Source organism: Natrix helvetica (genome assembly GCF_964273705.1).
Source record: "Natrix helvetica genome assembly, chromosome: 2".
Lineage (NCBI taxonomy): Eukaryota > Metazoa > Chordata > Lepidosauria > Squamata > Natricidae > Natrix > Natrix helvetica.
This window is the reverse complement of record NC_138552.1, coordinates 93,530,615-93,553,969: the sequence shown is the minus strand read 5'-3', so window position 1 is coordinate 93,553,969 and position 23,355 is coordinate 93,530,615. Positions and strand designations below refer to the sequence as shown.

At 37.8% G+C, this 23,355-nt stretch overlaps 1 protein-coding gene across 1 annotated transcript in view; it reads left to right on the top strand.

Moving 5' to 3' along the window:
• LOC309386011 (paralemmin-1-like) overlaps positions 1–23,355 on the top strand; it is a 141,124-nt gene that overhangs the window by 53,043 nt on the left and 64,726 nt on the right. The window contains exon 3 of the mRNA XM_081940914.1: positions 13,672–13,802. Within this exon, the coding sequence (XP_081797040.1) occupies positions 13,672–13,802 (131 nt within the window). The remainder of the gene's footprint in view (positions 1–13,671; positions 13,803–23,355) is intronic.

Genomic DNA, 23,355 nt, shown 5'->3' with positions numbered 1-23,355 from the left:
GCTCTGCCTCCCCTGCCTCCCCTGACCGCACATCCCTGCTTCTTTACATACTGTAGAAAGTGTTTCAGTTGGTTACAAAAAGCTTTCGTGTGTCTCTTCCACTGTCTCACAAAATTCGTATTAACTCAAGTATTTTCAATCAGATATTTTTATACATATTACCATAATCATACCTCCATTTTCATTGGACTATAATTGTTTAAGCGTCCTTCATCATAAAACATACCAAGATTTCATTTGTTATTTCTAATATCCTCCAATAACACTATATCCTTATGGCCTATTCTGACTAAACTTCAATAATATTTAGTAACAAAAATTTCTAATCCTCCTTTCCAAATCACTGTTTACAATTTACATCCAATTTCCTTATGTTGTACATATGTATGTATGTATGTATGTATGTATGTATGTGTATATAATTAGCTCGAAATAGATCTATACTAGTCTCCCTTTATTTATTTATCAGTACAAATACAACACAAATATATATATATATATATATATATATATATATATATATATATATATATATATATATATATATATATATATATATATATATATATATATATATATATAGTTATCATTATCGCTCCTTCATTTAACTCTATCCATTATCATAGCATTTTCCCCCTCCCCAATAATCAAAACTTAGCTACATTCAACTTAGTTCTTTTTTATTAACCTTTATATATAACCAAATAATTTCTAATCTTCCTTTCATAGGTACCATTCAATATTCATATCCAATTACTACTTGTCATACCAATACATATGCATACATTATTATCATTATCAGTTGTTTATTTAACCATATCTATTGTCACTAAATTTCAATAAATTTCACTAGTTTTAGATTATACACTTTCATCTATCAATCTGTATCTTTCCAGTAGCAAAACAATCTCATGTCTTCTGCCATTTGTGGTATCAGTCCTCTAATCATCTCCTTAATCAAATTTGTATGGACTCCTCATTGCAACTCATTGCTTATTGAGTCTCTCATGTAATTTCTATGCCCTTCTTCTGTTTCCTTGATCAGCTTATCTTTAATTGTCTGTGGTGTTATCAATGATGTTGCTAATAAAATTTCTCTCTTTAAATCCATAAATTCTTTTGTTTTTTATTCTTCTGTATCTTGCCATCTGGGGTAGAGTTCTCCTCCATTTAATTCCTCTTTCTGTATTCCACTCTTTCCATTTCCAGACACAAACCAATCACCATAGATATCAGCGAATTTGATTTCTTTGTGGTCATTTTTCTCTTTGGTTTTTAGGACTCTAACCTCCACTTTTTCCACTTGATAAGCATCTCCAACTTCTTCATCATATTTTACTGTTAGATCCTCTAGATTTTCCAACTTCTTCTCCATCCTCTCAAATGTGTTTGATAATTTCTGAATTTCAAACATTATCTTTTGCAAACTTAAAGCTTCTTTCTGCTGTTGAAGTTGTGCCATAATTTCCAGCTGACAAATACTGCTGCTCTGGCTTGAAGGATTTTTACAAGATTAAACATAAATTCACAGTAAAATCTTCTTTTCACTTTCTCTGGTTAGAGATATAGTTCAAAAGGACACCTGCATAAACAATTTGTCCTTTGGTTCTTATCACTCTATATAAGCAAACTGTGAGACTTTGAATTGCCAAGCCAGACAGTTCAATGAGGAAAGTGAAAGTGCTTTGTTTCCAATACACAAGCTTTCAGCCTCCGAGCAGCAGCACTAACTTTCCCTCTGTTGTTAGAATTCTCTTTGTTTCCTTCTTTTCTTTTCTTTTTATATTCCAAGTTAAAAAAATAAAAATAAAATTCTTGAGTAAAATAGAGGAGAAAAAGAGGAAAACACACGTAGTAATGAGGTAGGAGAATTTTAGTCCATAGATTGCAAAAATAATAATTAAAAAAAGATAGAAGAAAACTTAATCCATTCGTTTTAAAAGGCTTGCATAAATTCCATCCATAAAGATAGCATTTAAGAGCAAGATAATACATTGACCAAAACCATTCAAAGCTTAATTCCGCCTCTTATTTCTTCTGTTCTCCGATTTAAATTAATTTTAAGTTTTTTGTAGGCAGTCTCTTTTAAAACAATAAAAATTTCTCACCAGCTGTAAACACTTTCTCTTTCCGTTTCCTTCCATTCGAAGCCATCCCAACATCATCATCTTAGGGGCTGTGCTTTTATCGCCAGCTAGAATAACTTCTTCTGGGTCGATCAGGGACTTTGCGGTGTCCTTGCAATCAGCAGGACGTATTCTTCACGTTCTCTGTCTCTACAGGATGGTTTAGGTCCAATTGGACCACCCAGCGATAAAAGTTTTGGCAGCGATCTCAGAACATTGACATCACATGTCCGTCTCGTAGCGACATTGGTTCCTCCTCCAATACTACCTCTGAATCTTATATTACAGGGCTTTTGTGATTTTCTTTGATCTGTGTCTCATGCTAAAGGCCTCAAGACACCCTCACCTTAAGGAGAGGGGGTAGGTTTCTTATATTTTTAACATCATCACTCGGAAGAAACTTTTGGACGTGCGTGTGATGTCTATAATTATTTCATTGAATTAATATTAGAATGGTTAATATAACATATTTAATATGCTTGATGACATCAATTTGTTAAGAATCTGAGAGTTTTAAGATGTGCTGCAGTAGCCAAATGTTGGTCCTGTAGTGCTAGCAATTATCAAGTAGTTCATATCTGTTTGTCTTGCAGTATGCATTATTTCAGGAAAGAATTTGTGTGCGTGTGTGCTTATCCATTAAAAATAATATAGCAATGTAACTAAAAACTAAAAACCCCAAAAACCTGAAAGCATATAATTATTTATTTGGTACCATTTTTTTCACACCCATCCTCTTCAGAGCACCATGGTAATTACTGATCACAAATTAAACATTTAAAAAAACCTGCAATTTTAAACAATGCCTTCCTGACATTAAAATACAAAGCAGACTCAATGATTATATTTAAATGGCTACTGAAAATGTAAAATACTTAAAATAGAGTGTTTGGAAAAAAGGTTAAACTGACATATGAAATGCCAAAAAAAATGGTTTCACCAGCTGTTAGAACACCACAAAGAAATTGGCGCCAATTTCCTGTGCAACTCATCCAGCTACCAACTGCAACCATCGAAAAGGTCTTTTATTAGTTCCACTAAATATAATCAGCATTTCTTTGGGGGTCACTGTCACATACAGGAAGATGAGTACAGGACACGTCCCCAATAGTCCTGCAACAGAAATGACCCCAACTGCAAGATATATTTTTTTAAAGTACTAAAGCAGAGATTGGAAACCCTAGAAAAATTAAGAAGACTTCACTGGAAAAAAATCAATCTAGAGATGACATCATCTTAGAGATGCACAATTGTATTAAAACTGCATTATCTTCACATTTTTAAAATATTAAATTGTGAGTGGCTGTTTTACTTTTTTAAAATAATATCACTGACTGAACTGCCATGATTGGTAGTTTTTTCTCCAAGAGACTGGATATCATTAAATAACATATTGCACCATTGTTCCTCCTTTTATTTTTTTTAAAAAAGCTTACAGCTCAATCTTGACTCCTGGTGATTGCCTGGACAAGAGTCCCTTGCAGGTTTCTTGGCAAGATTTTGGGAACTAGCTTGTCTTCTCCTTCTCCTCATCCTCCTCCTCTTCCTCCTTCCCAAGGTGAAGAAAAAGAGACTGACAGACTTTAAAACTCCCAGTCTCCTATTTCTAGTCTGGTGCCTTTAAACACTACTTCAAACTGGTTTTCTATAGCATTGTTTCCAGACCTTAGCAATTTTAAGATGTAGAGACATCTGGGAATCCTGGAATTGAAATCCATACATCTTAAAATTGCTGAAGTTCAGAAACACTGTTTTATATCATTGCCTAAAAGGGGCTGCTGATTTTAATTAAAGCGGAGAAAAGCTGCAATAGGTCACACATATTAGCAATAGGGTCAAAATATTTTGGCCTATGCGGTGTTTTCATGCAGATTGGGGGATAGACTAAAATGAAAACCATCCAAATAGTTTCACAGACTTAAAGTATTTTCCATCTTTTTGAGATTAAAAAAAAATCTGTGCTATACTGTTGTTTCTAGAGGTGGCTCTACTTCTTTACTAAGTGAGGAGGGGGCAATATAATTCAGAGCGGGTTTTATTTTGCATTGGTTCAGCTAAATTAAGAACAGTGAGCTGTGTGAGGTGCTCCCAAGTGAATACCTTTCCATATATGTTTGCCACTGTTACAGCAAAAAATGGTTGGGAGTGAGCAAAATGCCTCCTTCCAAGGAGCTAAACTGCTTCTGATCTGTCCCTTTTGATTTCACAATAGCATCATCAGAATACTCCCATTTCTCTTGGTGATTCATTTCCATCATTTCCTGTACTTTTCCAGGCTCTGGGAAAGAACTTACACTAACCCAGTGGGAACAGACATGCACATTCCCAAAATAGCTGAAGGAGATCTTCATCCTCTTACTCCTGACCTAGTAGAGTTTTTTTTTAAGAGGAAAAATGGTCCAAATCTGTACTTATTAACAGAATAATGAACAGGAGAAAATTAACCAGTTGTCTGAGTACCAGTATATACTAGAATTGTGGATATTGCAGAACAGAGAAAGTAGATTCCTCTTCCTTGTCCAAAGATACATCCTTCCTGGCCCGTTTCTCAATTCATTGTGAGTACCCATAGTGGTAATGTCTTTCTATGAGAGACAGGGTATATGAATTATAATAGCTTGCCTGTGCCATAAAAATTGCTCAGCAAGCTTTTAATTTTAAAAAAATAACACAATCAGAAGAGGTCAAAAGGCTTCCTTTTGCATCTCCATCTCGCGACAGGCGGGTCCTACATATATATTTATCACCACTTCATTAATAGTTGTTGTTACATTTCATTCTGCAGTTTTCTGTCTTGCATAACAATATTAGTTTAATGAAATTTGGGGGGAACTGCTGAAATGGATAAGTGCTGGATAGATGGGAAGAATTGAAAAAAGGCAGTTCGGAATATCGATACTACATATCTCAAGATGTAGAGGGAGAAGTTGGTTTTTCAATGGATTTGCAAGGGTTGGTTTTGAATATTTTTACAAATTATTAGTGAGATAAGCTCATTTTCTCAAAAACACTAGATTTCCCGGCTAGAAATTCTGTTTCAGGACTATTTGGTGCTTCTCCTGTACAGATCTTCCTGTATCAGTGGTGGGTTTCCATTTTTTTAAATTACCAGTTTGCTTGTGCGCGCACATGCAATGCTTCTGTGCATGCGCAGAAGCGTCCGGGTGGGTGGGCAGAGCCTCCTGCCGCCACCACTACCAGTTCATCTGATCCAGGCCGAACTGGGAGCAAGCTACCTCTGTCCTGTGTGTCTTACACAGTCTGGTTGTTACCAGGTAGAAAAAACTAGGCTACACAGGAATTCAGCCTCAAACAAGATCATAGTGGTTTTTCGGGTGCGTTTCAAGGTGTTGGTTACTATCTTCAAAGCGCTCCATGGCATGGGACCTAGTTACCTGCGGGACCGCATCTCACCTCATACATCCCTACGACCTATCCGCTCTCACAGGGAGGGACTCCTCCAGGTGCCATCCGCCAAGCAGTGCCAGCGGGTGACGCCTAGGAGTAGAGCCTTCTCTGTGATGGGCCCAACCCTCTGGAATGACCTCCCTCCCGATATTAGAATTACCAATGACCTCCGCTCCTTCCGACAGAAGCTCAAGACTCACCTGTTCCGACTAGCTGGCTTAGCTGATTGACAGTTCCATCTTCCACCTCCTGGCAAACATTTTATTGGGGAATTTTTAAGGGAATTTTAATATTTGTATTTTAACTAAGAATTGTACAGTATATTTTTTACCTCCTCCGTCTACGTCCACGTCTATGTCTATGTCTATGTTCATGGCTATGTATTTGTATATGGTTTTAACATGACTGTACACCGCCCCGAGTCCTGCCTAGGAAAGGGTGCGGTCTAGAAATAAAAGTTGTTATTATTATTATTATTATTATTATTATTATTATTATTATTATTATTATTATTATTATTATATCATAATAAATTTAGAAGAAGCCATTCAGGCCACTCAATGTAGGAACCCCATTTTAAAGCATCTCTGAGTAAAGCAACTTAACCCTCAGGAACCGAGTGCGCTGTCAGATTTCTGTCTATAAAAACAGTTTTGTTTTGATTTCAAATGTTCAGGCAGAATTTACAGATAATCCTCAACTTATGAACACAACTGACTCTGAAATTTCTGATTGCTGTGCGAGGTGATTGCTAAATGAGTCACACCCAAATTTACAACCTCTTTTGCCACAGTTGTTAGGCAAATTGCTGCGCTTGTTAAATGAATCAAGCAGTCGTTAAGCAAGTCCTGTTTCCCTCATTGACTTTGCTTGTTGGAAGCTAGTTGGGAATATCACAAATGGCAGTCACGTTGTAACCATTGCAAATACATGCTGATTGCTAAGTGCCTGAATTTTGATCACGTGGCTGTGAGGTGCTACGATGGTCATAAGTGTGAAGACCCATTATAAGTCATTTTTTTTAATGCCATTGAAACGTCAGACAGTTGCTAAACAAATGGTTGTAAGTCAAGGATTACTTGTAAATAGTTAATTTATATCCTGTACTTTAGGATGGACAGTCTGTACCATCTCACATGGGGCAGTCCTTCAAATACTACACAAGTACTATCAAATATTACACAAGTACTATCATTTCCCCTTCCTCAAGGCTCAACCTAGCCATCCCTTCTGCCGTGCCCTCTTCCTTTTGTCCTCACTTCACCCTGGACTGGCTCACCTTTGCAGATAAAAGAGAAAAGTTTCTGAGCCCAGATTTAAAAGAGCATTTCTTATTTATTATTTATTTTATTTTCTTCGAATTTCTAGACCGCCCCCTCTCCCGCAAAGGACTCGGGGCGGTGTACAGTCCACACAACAAACAATAAGTATCAAATACAAATATAAATACAGATATAAATACACATAAGGAGGAGGTTAAAAATTTAAAAAGAACTGTACGGAAGAATATAAATCTGGTTCTAAAAACCCTAAAATCAGTTAAATTTAAAACCGTACCCTATAAATAACCAGGTAAGAATATGTTTCCAGGAGGTAACAGTTGTCACAATTATAATTATGCCAGGCCAGCTAATCGAAACAGGTGAGTCTTCAATTTTTGTCGGAAGGAGCGGAAGTCTGTGGTGGTTCTGATATCGGGGGGGAGGTCATTCCAGAGGGTTGGGCCCATCACAGAGAAGGCCCTACTCCTTGGCGTCGCCCGCTGGCATTGCCTAGTGGACGGCACCTGGAGAAGCCCCTCCCTGTGAGAGCGGATTGGCCGCAGGGATGTATGTGGGAGGATGCGATCCCGCAAGTAACTAGGTCCTGTGCCATGGAGCGCTTTAAAGATGGTAATCAGGACCTTGAAACGCACCCGAAAAACTACAGGTAGCCAGTGCAGCTCGCGCAGGAGAGGTGTTACATGGGAGTATCTAGAGCTCCCCACGACAACCCGCGCGGCCGCGTTCTGGACTAGCTGCAGTCTCCGGGCGCGTCCCAAGGGAAGCCCCATGTAGAGAGCGTTACAGTAGTCTAGGCGAGACGTCACCAGCGTATGAGTGACTGTGCGTAGGGCATCCCGATCCAGAAGGGGGCGCAATTGGCGCACCAGGCGAACCTGGTGGAACGCCTCCCTTGCCACGGCTGCCACATGGTCATCCATTGACAGCCGGGCATCTAGGAGGACGCCCAAATTGCGCGCCCGTTCCACAGGGGGCAATTGTTCGCCCCCTATGGCCAGCGATGGGGTCAGCTGGCTGAACCGAGGCGCCGGTAGCCACAGCCACTCAGTCTTGGAGGGGTTGAGTTTGAGTCTGTTGTCCCCCATCCAGACCCTGACGGCTTCCAAACACCGGGACATCACTTCAACAGCCTCGTTGGGGTGGCTCGGGGTTGAAATGTACAGCTGAGTGTCGTCAGCGTACAGATGGTATTCAACCCCAATACCATGGGGTATTGGGGTTGAATACCATCTGTATTCAAGAATACAGATGGTATTCAAGAATACCATGGTATTCTTCTCCCAGTAAATGTTATCTACAGGGAACAACAAGCAGTCTGGCAGATGAAAAGAGAAAGGTTTGTGTGGTTTCCCTTCCTGCTTTTTGTCATTAAATATCCTCTTGAAAAATCCTTTTTAAAAGGTTGCATTGCAACTTAATTTGCCTCTGGTTAACAAAACGTGAAGAGGTGGAGAGCTTAGTATCCAAATCTTAGTATCTACCTATGTCAGGTCTACCTCCAAATAAATTATCTGTTGCTGCTTCCTCCTGGGATGCAGTCATTTTCTGGTACCAGGGAGATTATAATAGCTAGGCCTGCCCAATGTGGCCTTGTTTTTGCCAGGGAAAGAAGCCATAGCCAATTAGCTTTCTAGCACTGCTTCTGTTAGATATTCTGTAAACAACAGCAGCTGGTGGGTAGATCTGGATGGAAACCAATACCCAAAATGGTCTCCAAAATGTATGTCTGTTGAGAGGGTATACACATTCATTCCTGGATAGATTAGAGTTTGTTTCATTACAGGATTCCTTTAGCAGTTACTACCTTCATGTCTATGCTGTTGGCTGATACAGTTTGTTAACACTTTTTTAGACAACAGTAGCATGAATCCAAAAGTACTCTTTCTATAGTGGAAAATATCTTCCCTTTATTGTTCAACTAAGTGAATTTCACGAAATGTTTTCCATATTTGACGTCTTGCCTACTTGTTTGCATACAACCGTTTGTTTCTTTGTGGGATTTCACTTCCTAATGGACTTTGTCATGCTAGATACCATGGTGTTGCGGTTAGAGTGTTAAGCTGGGCCTGAGAAATCTATGTTCAGATTCCTGCCTGCGCTGAACCTTATGAGTGACAGTTTTTCATGGAGTTCTTATAAGAATAAAATAGGAGAGAGGTAGAGCGTATGTGGCCTTCAGAAAAGCTGGGTTATAAATGCCACAAATACTGTATACATTTTTAAAATCTTTGTTTTTAATACTCTAACAGTAGATCCTAGAATATGGATTATAAATGCTGGCAAATAAAACTTGCTTTTTAAAATGTTAAATGCAATGTGTGTAAAGCTGGCATTGTATAGAATGCCTAGGAAATCTATAGAATATGTGACTTTTTACGCAATGTTATTTATCTATGTTATTTTAGTATTTATTTTTAATTATTTTGTGTAGTTTGTCAAATATGTACAAGATAACAGGTGTAAGTATAAACATGGACATGAACAAAGGAAATGAGTACAAATAAATGGGGACAGAATAGAATAGAATAGAATAGAATAGAATAGAATAGAATAGAATAGGATAGGATACTTTCCCTAGACGTTGTATATAATACCTAGGCATTATGCAGAATGACAAGAACTCTTCAGGCAAAGTGTAAAAAGAGTCATGAACTAACTCCCTACCCTAACCCTTTATTGAAAAGATGTATATGAAAATGAAAGAAGAAATGCAAAATAAAACAAGGGATTTTCTTATTGAAAAGAAAGAGGCAAAGACCAGTATTTACCTGCTTGTTGCAACAAGGAAGGCTAGAATGGCATTTTAGTGGGGGTATTTTATATTTTGCCAGTTTGCCTTTTGGCTTTGCATAGAATGGAAATGTTTGAAATATTAAGCGTTTCATACCTTGACCTCCCATACATTTGGAATTCTATAGATTTCCTAGGCATTTTATAAAATGCCTAATTTCACACATTGACAATAAATTATTTTAAATTAGCTATGCTTGGAGGTCTACTCCAGCAGGAAACGGTTTTGTGCCTTTGCTGTTAACACCACTTTTCCAATAAAGAATGTTTTTCACATTCTGTCATTAAGATTTGCTTTCCAATACTGTAAGTAATTTGAGCTGGCTTTACTGGGGAAGAGATAAACTGAGATAAACAAACAAAAAAGTGTACATAGAAAATGGAAAGGGTTAGATCAGAAAAGAAAGTAAGTAGCACAAACATGAAAGTAAAATGCTAGCAGTTAATAAACTCATTTTTTAATTCAATAGTCTTCCAACGAAAAAATGCACCAGGACTTTGTGAAATACAGGTTAAAGAGGCAGGATTGAAACTTGTGATTGAAAACTTTACTTTCTAGGACAAAATGAATTTCATCTTAAAGTGCTAAATTATCTGTCCCAAACATTGTGTGGAGAACCGATAAAATACCAGAGACTTGATCAAGGGCAAATGCTTCTTTATCTTTAAAAAAAGAAAAAAGGAAGATCCAGCACACTAACCTCTCAATCTGATATTAACATGTGGGAAGATTCTAGAGCAAATAATAGTGAAATAGTGCTGTAAAAATCTTGGAAATAATTACCCAAGTCAGCATAGATTTGTTGACAACAAATCTCACCAGATTTGTAATAATTTTGTTTTTTATCTAGCAAGTTCTTTGATAGGTTGTAGAAATGCCATAAACGTGTGCATTTTTACTTCAGTAAAGCATTTATGGAAAATCCGCATCATGTGCTAATTAGCAAGCTAAGTAAATGTGGTTCTGACAATTAAGTTCATCCATAGCCAGTTTGAAAAATGTTTTCAGAGAGGGTTCATTAATAGTTCCTCAACCAATTGGAGAAAAGTCTCAAACAGGATACCACAAGAATTAGTCTCAGGTCTTCTATTCTGGTATTCCATTAATGATTTGAATGAAGAAGCTGAGGGGAAACTTAGCCAATTTTCAGTTTATACAAAATTGAGTGGGATAATTGATTTCATAGAAGTTGGAAGTAATACTCAAAACCACCTTGATAGGTTGGGAGGAAAGGACTAAAATTATAATAATGAAATTTAAATAAGAACAAGGGCAAATTTTCCTCATTTAAAAAATAAAAATAAAATTTAGCACAAGTATAGAATAGGGGATAGCTCATTTCATAATAATACTTGTGGAAAAACAACCCTCGAATAATATAGTTCATTCTACACGAATAAAACAAAGCTGTAACCAACTCAATACAGGACAACTAGCAAAGGGACAGCTTGCCACAGGACAATTAAATATGGCAGTGATGGCAAACCTTTTTTGGCTCACGTGCCATATGTGGGGGAAGCGCAGGGGGGTTTTGTGCAGGCATGCCGCGCCCATAATGCAATGCGCGACCCCCCAGTGCCCAAGGGCGCACTACAGGTACGCCCCCCCTATTTTTACATGCTTTTTTCACCCTCCCGAGGCTCCAGAGGCTTTATAGGAGCCTGGGGAGGGCAAAAGCAGCCTACCCCCCCGGACGCCCTCCGGAGGCGTCAGGGACCATCAGGAGACTTCCCTGACGCCTTCGGGGCGCTCAAAAGGACCCTCCGAACAAACCGGAAGTCACTTCTGGTTTGCTCGGAGGGTCATTTTAAACGTTCCGAATGAAGCCTCCGGAGCAGTCAAAATGACCCTCCGAGCAAACTGGAAGTCTGTTCCTGAACTTCCGGTTTGCCCGTAGGGCCAGTTTTTTGCGCTCCACAGGCTTCATGGAAGCTCATGAAGCCTCTGGAGGGCCTCGGGGGGGGGGAAGCTCTTTTCACCCTCCCCAGGCTCCTATAATGCCTCTGGAGCCTGGGGAGGGTGAAAAATGGCTTTTAAAAAGGGTGAACTCAGCTGGCCAGTGCGCACATGCGTGCCATAGGTCCGCCATCACTGAAATATGGGATAACTCAATGCAAAAAAGCCTGTGCTCTAGACCCCTTCTTCTCTTGATATTATTAGGGTGACCATCTGCCTCATCCTCCTTTCTTGGTTTCATTAAAATCATCACCACATGATTCTGATCCCTAGGAGAACCTGCGCTGCTTGGGAAAACTGCCTAGACAGAGACCTTGAGAACTGGAGGTGGCTGTGCTGAAGTTATGGGCCATGGTTGTGGCAGTGTCTGTTTAACTAAACCAGGCTTAGGTCTTCTGCTCTCATTTCCAAAGCCACCCCGGCTTAGGGGAGGCGAAAGTTCCTGCCAGGCCGCACTCTTCCTCCAAAGGCTTCCTCACCTTATTCTAAAGAAACAATTGTTTTACTTCACAATTAATGTGCATTGTTAATCAGCCATGATCAACCCCAATACATCCCTAGCCTCCAATAAAGTTATGATAATTTTCATTGGCCTACGTGTATATTACGCTGCTAGATATTTAATGACATAGCACCCGCTAAGTATTTGTCTTGTGATTTCATGCGAAAAATATTACAAATGTATTTGCTTGAAGAGTGACCTGTAAGATATTACGAGAAATATCTCTATAAGAGAAATGTATATTTCTTGTACAGAAAAAAAGCAAAGTTAGATAAGGAATGCAAATATGTTATTAAATAGAAAAGATGCAAATGAATAACAAGTTTGATTATGCTGTTCTTGCAAATTAGTGATAGATTATTTCAAAAACTCTGAATTTAGATTTGTTCATTAAAACTTAATATGTAGGAGGTTTTTGTTTTTTGGGTTCCTTTGAGCTAGTATTGACTCCTGACGATAGCCTGGACTGTTTCCTGCAGTTTTCTTGGCATGATTTCAGAACAATTGCCTCTTTCTTAGGGCTGATAGAAAATGTATGGCTCAAAGTCACGCTTCAGATGAAACTAGAACTCACATTTCCCCAGATAGTTTCCTGGTTCCTTAACAACTACATTAAAGTGGCTCTGTAATTAGTAGCTAGTGCAACAGATTAGTTTATTCCTTGTGTGTTGGATACCTCACAGTATCAAAGAGGAGTCAGTTATGATTGCTTTGTTACTGGAAATGCAAACCATTATCTTATACAATTAGGACTTCTCATAATTGTTGTAGCTTGAATCAAAATCCATAGATATGTTAACAAGTCTGCAGACTAAGGTCACCTGTCTTCGTTCTATTACTTCTCCAGTATTTGGAATCTAACCAAGCATGAATCTTTCATCTATGGAGAGTAGCCAGAAAGAATTTTATAAAAAATTGGGTGGATAAATCCATTTCATTTTAACATTGGCTTTACAAATTTGAACATGTACAATATATGTCTTTTTGTAAGCTAGCAAGAGCCATTGGAATGGATGGCATAAGTTTTATAAAGAAACATTTACAACTAATTTGGGTCAATAGATTGCTAGTGTGTACCATTTGCCGGTAACTGTTCTTACTTCTTTGGAGTGCTTTCCATTAATTGCATCATTTTCAAGCATAGTTGTTTTTACACAATTTCATGCATAGGTTTCATTTCATTCTTTATATCTAATCATGCTAGTTTGCTTGTTTAAAAATTACTTCACAGCTGGATGTGCTAGTTGTTCTCTTTTAATATTATTCTTTCCCTTCCCCTCTAAAAGTCTTTAGCTTAGTTCAGAATTTCTGTCCTTGAGTTGTTGATTCATTTTATCTGTTTGTCTTCTTACTGTTGCAAATTAAAACTACTTCTGGACATAAAATCAACAGCCCTTTTTTCATAAATTAGATGTGACACCCTGGCTGAGCAGGGATCTAGATTAGTCCCTTAAGGGAGTCATGAATTAGCCTAATACTGAAAGCACTAACAGGTAGCTTTAAGAAGAGTTATATAATATTTAGGAGCAGAATTCTTCTAATGTCTTCTGATATCTTGTGTGCTTTTTCTCCCTTCCTTTTTTTCCTCTGTTATCTCTCACCCAGTCAAAAGCTCTTCGGGAAAAATGGCTGATGCAGGGAATTCCTGCAAGTTCTCCGGCCGAGGAAGAAGCCAGGAAGAGACAGTCAGAAGAAGATGAGCTGAAAGTGAAAAAACTTGAAGGAAACATCCGTAGGTAGGTCCACATCTTTTTTTATATATCTTGGATAAATGAATGAGGCCCATTTTTTGTCCTCTTGTAAACTATAGTGTCAGTGTAATGACAAACAAATCAGTGTGATGCAAAAACAAAAATGCTTGGAAACCTGAAAAAAAACAAAGTCAATATTAGTGACTTACTGACAGTATCTTTGGATAAACTAATGATTTCATTGGGGGAAGGTTAAAAAATAAGTATATCACTTTTACTAATTACATTTATAACCCGTGGTCTCCAGGAGTTGCTGAACTGCCACTCACGTCAGCTCTTGAAATGCAGGATAGCTTGAAAAATAATGCATGCTGCTGAACTTGTATGCATTGGCTAGTAATCTGTTTGTTGGAAAAAAGCACTCTCATTAGCAGAAGATCAAGAGGAAAATGCGTAAATAACTCATATCTGATGTAAAATAGGAATTCTGGATGGACTTTGAAAAGGTCTAAAGTACAAATATTTATTGCTTGAAAGTAAAATCAGAGGGGTTTACATTTGAAAATATTTTTATAGGATTGCAGTGAAAATGAGAAAAAGCACAGGATTCATAATAATAACATTTCTGAAATATTTTGCCTTCTGTTTTTATTCTAACCTAGTAGAATATTGGAAATAAATTATATAAAATTGTTTAGGATATCTTTAGTGCACATCACCTTACTTTATCCCATTTGCTTTCTTGAATGTTTTTAATGACTCTTTAGTGAGCACTTTTCTCACTAGGTGTTGATATAAGCTTTGATAGATTAATTTATGAGCCTGCTCAGAAAGATTCTAACCTTGTTTTCGTATTATGGTTTATTTCATATTATGGTTACTCAGGATATTGTATCTCCGTATCATTCATTATATGAATCCCTTTTTGAGAAAACTATTCAAGTGTGGCAAAATACCAGTAATCTGAACAGAGCATTGATGTAATGCTACATGATCTAGAACCAAATAATGTAAACTTTTTATCTCTGTATTAAATAAGATATAAATTGTAAAAGTGAACTAAGATGAAATCTCCCATGAGTTGAGATCAACCCCTGTTAATTATGTGGACATAATTTATCTTGATGACAAGATAAAAGTAATTTGCCACTGCTTTCTTCAAGAGTGATTTTTTAAATTTTATCAGTGTAGTTTGGAGCTTTGGGATTTTTTGATGGACCCTGGTCCAAATATAAATTGATTGATTGATTATGTGCCATGAGTTTGATGTCTACTGTTAAAAACCAAATACATAGATTTTGTCCATAATAAGCTTTCTCCAACCAGGTTCTTCAGGTCCTCAGTGGTGCCCCATTACCACTTAATTGACTCCATCAATCTTGCTCATGCTTCTCTATTACTTTTTGCCTTGGCGTTATAGACTTCAGATACCACTTTATTAATTCAAATATTAATCAAATCCAAACCTTCCTAGCCTTAGAGATCAGCCAAGGTTGCTAAGTGCTGCCACTCTTCATGAAGTAAATGTGTATTGTTTAATTTTTAATTAAAACAAAATCTTCACAAATAATAACTGAAGAAACCTGTAGAAGAAAAAAAGACAGATTAAAAAAGAAAAGAAAAATGGCTCTTTAAAGGCATATCAGGACCTCAAGTATTATTATTAATTAGATTTTTAAAGCAAATTAGTTCTCTAATCAACTTGCAAATCGGATGGATGGATGGATGGATAAAGACAGTCAGTCAGTCAGTCTATACCTTCCATTAGAGAACATGAGATATATGTTCTATATATGACTTGCCTTATTCGAGTATATTTGTTGCCTTTAGAAAGACTGGAACTAAAATCCAGCTGCCAACCCATTTAGCTAAATGAGGAAACTTGTCTTCTCTTACATTAAACTGCAAAATATCTTCAAACTAGCCAAAGAAAGAGAGATTAGCATTGAAATCTAAGGGAGAATCCAGAATGAAGAACTGCTTGTAGGAGTAAAATAAAGGGTAGAATCTCCCATTTTTAGGCAGAAAATTGGTCCTTATAGAATAAAAAACATTTGAGGAATGAATAAAAGCAGAGAACCATAGAAATGCATAGATGTACAAGAAACATACAATAAGAGAGAAGAGAACTGTGCAAAAAGTGGCCTGAAAAATGAGCAGGACACAACAAACCCATTGCAGTTCTTGACACATAAAATAAAGCATTAACAGTAGAATCAGAAAGGTGAAGTACTGTTCTTGCTATACCCTTCCTAACTAACAAAGCAAAATGCTTTTAGGATCAGGAAAGTCAGCGTCTGGCCATGTCTTTGATACTATAATTGAGTTCCTCTATCTTTCTTTTAAGCAATAATATGTTCAGTTTGATTTCTATATACTCTATCTGGTCACGTCCATATATAGAGGCTTAATTTTGTTTGTTTGAAGACTATGTTAGTTATGAAGAAGTCACTACAGTAGCAGAAATGGATAAATTGGTCCCCTGCTGAATTTTGATTTTCTAAAACCGTACAATCCAACTACATTTTCTCTTTTGTGTTTCCAACTTCAGCATTGCAGTCTCCAATCACAAACAGCATCAATTTCAAATTGAAGTTAAGTGTAGATGCAGATCTGTCTGCCTCTGTAGAGCCTAAAGCCTACATTTGAATGATTTGTATGATAAAGGATTGTTCACAAATTACAGTCAGTTCTAGTCAGTCATTAATTGCAATGTAGTGAAGTACTGTTCTTGCTATACCCTTCCTAACTATAAAAGCAAAACACTTATTTGTTTTTCATATCCTTAATAATAAACAGCATGATTTTCTAATTGAAAGTATCTGATTCGCTGATGCCTAAGAGATCAATTCGTTGTTGTTTCACTTCCTCTTTCCTGTACTGAACTTTCCGTAGTCATGCTTCTTAATGTTTCACATTCCTACTGTAATTCTGCCTTTGCAGCTTCGGATTTTCTTTTCCTATAGGGCAAGGTCAGCAACTAGATGTCCAAAAGTTTTAATCTAGACACATCATAAATACCATTAGTACTCGAAAAGATCCTCAGCTCTTCCTCAGTAGCATGTAGAGTGTGATCCAACTAGAGGGTACCATCATTCAGCAATATATTTTATATTTTCTTTTATATTTTCTTTCTCTGTGATTGTTTTAACTGGGCATGTGGAATAACCCCCATGTCTTGGAAAAAATACTGCTCAAAGTATGTTCTTTGCTCATCCCTCCCATAAATACCCTCCGCCCCACTACGATGAGGCAGTAAAGGAGGACCTGGGGAGGGACATACTGGGGCTACCATCTTGCTTTTTCCTACCTTCTTCAGAATTGTGCTACAACACAACACAGGATTGTTCCAGAAATGCTATAGGGGAGAAATGCCAGCTGCGATGCTGGCTATTCTTTCCACACATAATTCCCCTGGAATAATGCCATAGAGCGAATGGAAAATATTCCAGACTTGGCAAGAAAAGCAAATAGCATTATTATTAGAAGAGTTAAGTTTGAGAATATGAGTGAAATTCCTCTGAGAGGCTGTAGAACAAGAACAGGACAAGAAAAGTTCAGGTAATGAAACTAGAGTTTTGGTTTTCTAATCAAGATATTATAGAAGACATACTAAAATGTACAGATAATGCCACTGAAAGAGAGTATAGAGTTAGGGCCTGACTTTGAAGCAAGCTTCCATGGTGATCCTCTGGAAATTGAATATTATGAAAATGTTTTCCCTGTGAAGTTGTTAAGTCCAGATGGAGAGCCCTTTGGAACACCAATCATCTACAATCCTATAATATTTAAAATATGAATAATATAATAAAGTTGGTTGGTTATATTTGATAAAGTCAGGACACAAATAACTTACATAAACAAATAATGCACTATTTTCTCAAAACCTATGTGTTTTATAAATGCTGACATTTTTACTGTGTGGGACAAGAATTGAATAAGGAGAACTGAATTTGGCATTCAGAGAATTTTGGGATTTTTTTAAAATCAAATTGTTAACTCCCATGTCTGGAGAAAGATTGGCTGGATGACTAAATATAGTAAGAAGGAAAACTAATAGTTTCACTCCTCTAGGATCAATGTATATAGTACTTGATTCCAATAATCAGTTGTAAGACACTTGAGGACTGTATTTTCAAGGATAGCCCACTAAGTTATGATTGAAGAATTGAATAGTTTCTTCATTATAGATTTTTTTTGTTGGAAAAAAGAAAGAAATGAACTTGTGATTTTTGGATTTGATGATTAGGAAGGATAGATTATGGAAAGAAGAAAATTATGATGAACCTTAGAGAGGGTAAAATATAAACGTGTTTATAACTAGTGTTAAGACAATCAGAAGAAGGTTCTTTGTGACATTCTTTTTTCCCTTTTAGTTCTTCTTATATTTTTCTTACTTATTATTTTATTATTATAGTTATTATTATTAACTTGTTATTTTTCTTCATCCTTACTTACCTTGCTTTTAAACTAATAAAAAGCTTAATAAAATTATTTTTAAAAATAATTAAATTGTTTCTACTAAAACATTTTCTTCAATGCGATATGATAGACAAGTCGAGTTGTATTTATAGTACAATTGTTTTGGTGCATCTGAAAGAAATTACTTAAAGCAACAGTCATATGAATGAGTCTTGATTTTGAGTGAATGAGTGGGTTGACAGCTCTAAATTTCACTTTGATTTAAAAAAAACAGGAACATTGTTATGTGATGATGCAACTACTAAATGACCTGGGACAAATGAATTCCAAAAACTCTTAAGAAACACAGCAGGGTTGACCAGGCGTGATCTAGGCAGTTATCTGATATTCATAGAATGCACATCAGATCTCAATTTAAAATAGAAGTAGAGATATGCTGCCAGTATGTTGAGTTGCAAATTCTAATGTACATGCTGGATTTAAACCTCTTACCTACTTCTACCTAGTATGATGGATGGATTTTTTTAATGCAATACAGAATAATACTAAATGGGAAAACTATGGTTTACATTGTTGAACTTTCCTTTATCTCTTGGGATTATCTTTCCCACAAGATGGTTTGTTATTTGGTGGAATAATGTGGAAAATTGGGAATTTACCTCTTCAACTTCCTTCACAGCACTTTAAAATCATATCCAATCTGCAGGTTTTTACAATATGGAAATTCCTCAGATTCCATTTAATTTGAATGTACAACATTGGAAAGCTTTATATTTTAAGTACCGGTACATGTAAGTACTTAAGTATAAATTGCTATCTTTGAAGTGATGATGGGAACTTGCATGCAACTATAAAACATTAAGTGTTAGTGACACATAGGAATTTTAAAATACATACTTGGTCAGGGATGTGCCGTCAGGGGAGGCAGGGGAAGCAGAGCCTCACCGCTCTCATCATGAAAATAAAAAAGCGAAAAGCGAAAAGGTGCTGAGGAGCCTTCTGCACACGTGGTTGGGAATGGGACCACGTGTGCAGGAGGCTCCTCTAGCCTCAGCCTCCCTTCCCTCCTGCACACGTGGTCCCATTCCCCGCCTTCCTAAGTCAACATGAAAGGGACAACAGAGCGTGAGCCGCGGTCCTGCGGAGCGCGCTCCGTGGTCCCTTTCATGTTGACTCAGGAGTCAGGAAGGAGGGGAATGGGACCACGTGTGCAGGAGGCTGAGGCAGCCTCAGCCTCCTGCACACATGGTCCCATTCCCCGCCTTCCTGAGTCAGGGGGAGGGAGGGAGTCCGTGAAGGCAGCGAGCGGCGCTGGGGGGGGACGGCGGCCAATGCAAGCAGGTGATGCCTTGTGGAGGAGGGAGAAAGCGAAGCTGAAGAGGCAGGCGGAGGCCACTGGCTTTGCGGGAGGGAAGTGCCATGGTTTTGGGAGTGGAGGAAGGTCTCCATTTTGTGGGACTTTGGGGCAGCGAAGTTCTTGGCCCCATTTCCTTCCCCGTTCGCCTTGTACGGCTCGTAAAGAGAGCTCTGACTCGGCAAACAGACCCCAGGCTTGCACGCCTGCTCTGGGCGTGTCCGCAGGAGGGACGCCCGAGTCCTCCATGGGGCTTTCATTGTGCAATCGAATCCGGGAAAGAGAAACCTTCCGCTGTTTTTAATGTCGGCTGGCGCAGAAGGGGTTTTTGGGAGGAAAGTGGTTTTTTTATTCCGTGGTAATCCAGTTTCAGAGAGGTCAGGAGTCAGCCTTCTCCATATATTCAGATGGTTAAATTACTGTTGGAACCCGGGGTTGCCTGGTCTATCTCCAGTATGAGGTCATTGGGGTGTTTATTATAGAGTGTTTAAGTCACCTTGGCATTCAGGTTATACGACTAATCCTTTACAAGTCTCTTTCCCCCCCCCCCAGCTTTTTAGGATGGCCTTTTTTTAAAAAAAATCATCAATCACTCAGGAAGGAGGGGAATGGGACCACGTGTGCAGGAGGCTCCTCAGCGCTAGCCTCCTGCACACATGGTCCCATTCCCCTCTTTCCTAAGTCAACATGAAGGGGACTGCTGCTCGCGCTGATGACGTCACCAGCCTCACCAGCCATAAACCTCACCGCACGTCACTGTACTTGGTAGTATAACAAAATGTGGCTGGTATGTTTACTTAGTAACTAAATTGTCAGTAACTCTCTGTACCTGGTTTAATACCAGAAGTTATTTCTAGTTCATAGGTAAGAATTAGTCCTTACTCTATTCAAAAGCTTAAGTGGTCATATAATGAAAAAAATGTGAGTTTCATTAATACTTTTTTTCACATCCCACATTTCTGTGTTCAGTTCTCCCTGATAAAAATATTTTGAAATATAATTCTTAATGTGAGAACAACAGTACAGAATTGGGGAAAATATATAAATCAAAGAGGAGTTGTATTCCAATCCATATATTTTGTCCACAAAGTGCATGTTAGCTAACATTATTTAAATATAATATAAAAAACCAAATTAAATAATTCTCAAGGTGAAATGAGAGGTACACAACCATTGTGTAGCCATAGTTTGGATAAGATATATCAGAAGTTTTGGAGCTTTCAGAGATACAATAAAATATCCATATGACAGCTTCATGCTTTCCTCCCAGTGGCCAATCACAAATGGAAAGCAGGTTTGCAAGAAGCTATCTTATTGTGGATTGCTCCTTGTAATGCACCATGCAGTATATTCCAGTGTTAAAAGTCAAGCTGCTTCTGTTGGAGAAAGTATAATGAAGTCAATGAAGGTTGAACATGGTGATCATGTGACCCCAAGACTTTTTGACTGTCATAATTGGTTGCCAATTGTCAAGTGCCTTGAATTGCAATCATGTGACTGCAGGGCCATTGTGACAGCCATAACGTCAAGTACTTTCTGGACAAAATCTTGTTGAGTGTCAATATAACTTCAAACAGTCACTGAACAAGTAGTTGCTAAACGAGGACTACTTTTAATAGAATTGTTTGAATGTGGGGTATTTAACACATATGTTTATATCATTAATGTTACAAATTTTTGCAACAATACTCAATTACTGATTTTAGGATATGCAAACTATGACCAAAACATTTTAGAATTAGTTAGACATGGAGAGTCATTCCATTGCAACTGTATGAATTTTCAGAGTCAAGGGCTTTATTAAATATATATGTATGAAAAGACTTAAGTGATTTAACAGCATTTAAGCTTCTACTGATATCCATGAAGTTTGTAAGTCATGACTGCTATTGTAATGCTTATAACGAATAACAGATATCAGGTGTTTGGGGTATTTCTATTGATCAAAATTTACTCTAATTAAGTTGCAACAATTGTGTTAATCACTCCTGACTTCCAATAGAGTTGGAATTATTGCAAGCACAATCTTACATTATTAAAATTCATTTACCACAACAGTAGATTTGTGTTCTGCAGATATTGAGTTTCCTACTCATTTGAGGCAAACAGCAGGGAATAAACCCTTCTCTTCCCTCCCCACTCCCATCTCTCTCTCTCTCTCCCTCCCTCCCTCTCCCCATTACTCTTCTATAGATAATCCTTCTTCTAAGTCATGCAGGTTAAGGCATTATTACTTAATGCTACTTAAATGCATGTTTTACAATACTTAATTTTGTGTTCGATAACATCTGATCTTTAAAATAATGCTAACTCATTTGAAGAAGACAAACCCTGGAGTAAAATTTCTTTAAGGCCTGGTCAATTACAAGTAGAACTTGGAGGAATCTTCCATTTATCGGCTTTGAACGTTTCATACTGATTATCTGACAAAACCTGATCAGCCATTTCAAAAGTATGCCAACTCTTGCTCTGATGAGTTCTTAAACTCATTACTGAATAGGAATCTTCATCAATGCTGCTTAATAAACTATTTCACTGCCTGAAGCTGATTTTTGAACTGGGCAAAATGCAATGCCTTTGTTCACCAAGACTGCTTAAACTTTGGTTAGTTGTAGGACCTCAGCAGTTTACTTGGACTCAATATTGATGCCAACCCTTGGGCTTATTTTAGAAAAGTGGCTCAATATAGAAGGTACTATTCAATTTTGGCATCATTGGGGCCCAAGAAAAGCTGCAGTTTTGAGAACTTCTCATCTGTACAGTATAGCTAAGACTGAGCAAGCCATTTGTAGCCCAATGTTCATATGTTGCAACCTTCCAGATAGATAAAAAACCTTGGCAATTGGCAAGATTAGAAGGATGTTTAGCACCTGTTTACCATCACATTTAGCTTAGTAAGCTACTAATTATGCAGTCCCCCTTTCATCTATAGTCCCGCTTTTCAAAGTAATATGTTTTTGTAGACCTTTAAACGTGCCAAAAAGTGCAGGTATCTTATGCATTTTAATAACTAAGAACAAATACTATTTACCACTTGCATAGTTGTGGATGACGCCAGTGGAAAAAAGGATCAAGTGTCTCATTGACTAGAATATGGTTACACTGAACACAATGGAGCCTTACAGAGATGCATAACGCAGGGTGTCCATAGCTGTACAACAGGACCGGGGGTTATTGCTGAAAGCAGCCTCCTGCAGAACATGTAACGCATAAAGAAAACACAGAGTCTGCACAGAACCCACTATTTGTGCCAATGAATGAAGAGTCCTTATGTGGTACTTTGCTCAGGCAAAGTAGAGAATCATTTTCCCAGAACGTGCATAGTGCAAAAATAACAACCGTGGGGAGGGAGGGAGTCTAGGGAGCACAAACAATCACCCTCATTCATGCCCAGGAAGGGGAAATCCACACATTCTCTGTGATATCATTGTTTCCATTTGTTTATTTATTGTTCTCGTACATTAACAAATTCATATTGCTGCTGAATTTAGTAAATCTAATAGAATTGGCTTGATCTGTGAAATGTTTGTGAGGGCAAATCTTTATAGATAGCTTGGGACGCTCTGAATTATCAGATTAACCTCAGCAAGAAAGAAAACACTGTGGAAAATTAGCTGCTCAGGGTTATACCAGTACTGCTGGGAAAGTCTTAGGAAGCAGAATATCTGACGATACAGAAAATTCTGTGTATGTTTCAGCCAACAGCCGTTAAATCCCAAGTCCAACCTTGCATGGAACAGATCAAATGCACATAGCAGTCTTGGTGATAGCGCCTCATTCCTTTTGAATGCCATGCTCAGAACAAAAGTAAATCATTCATTC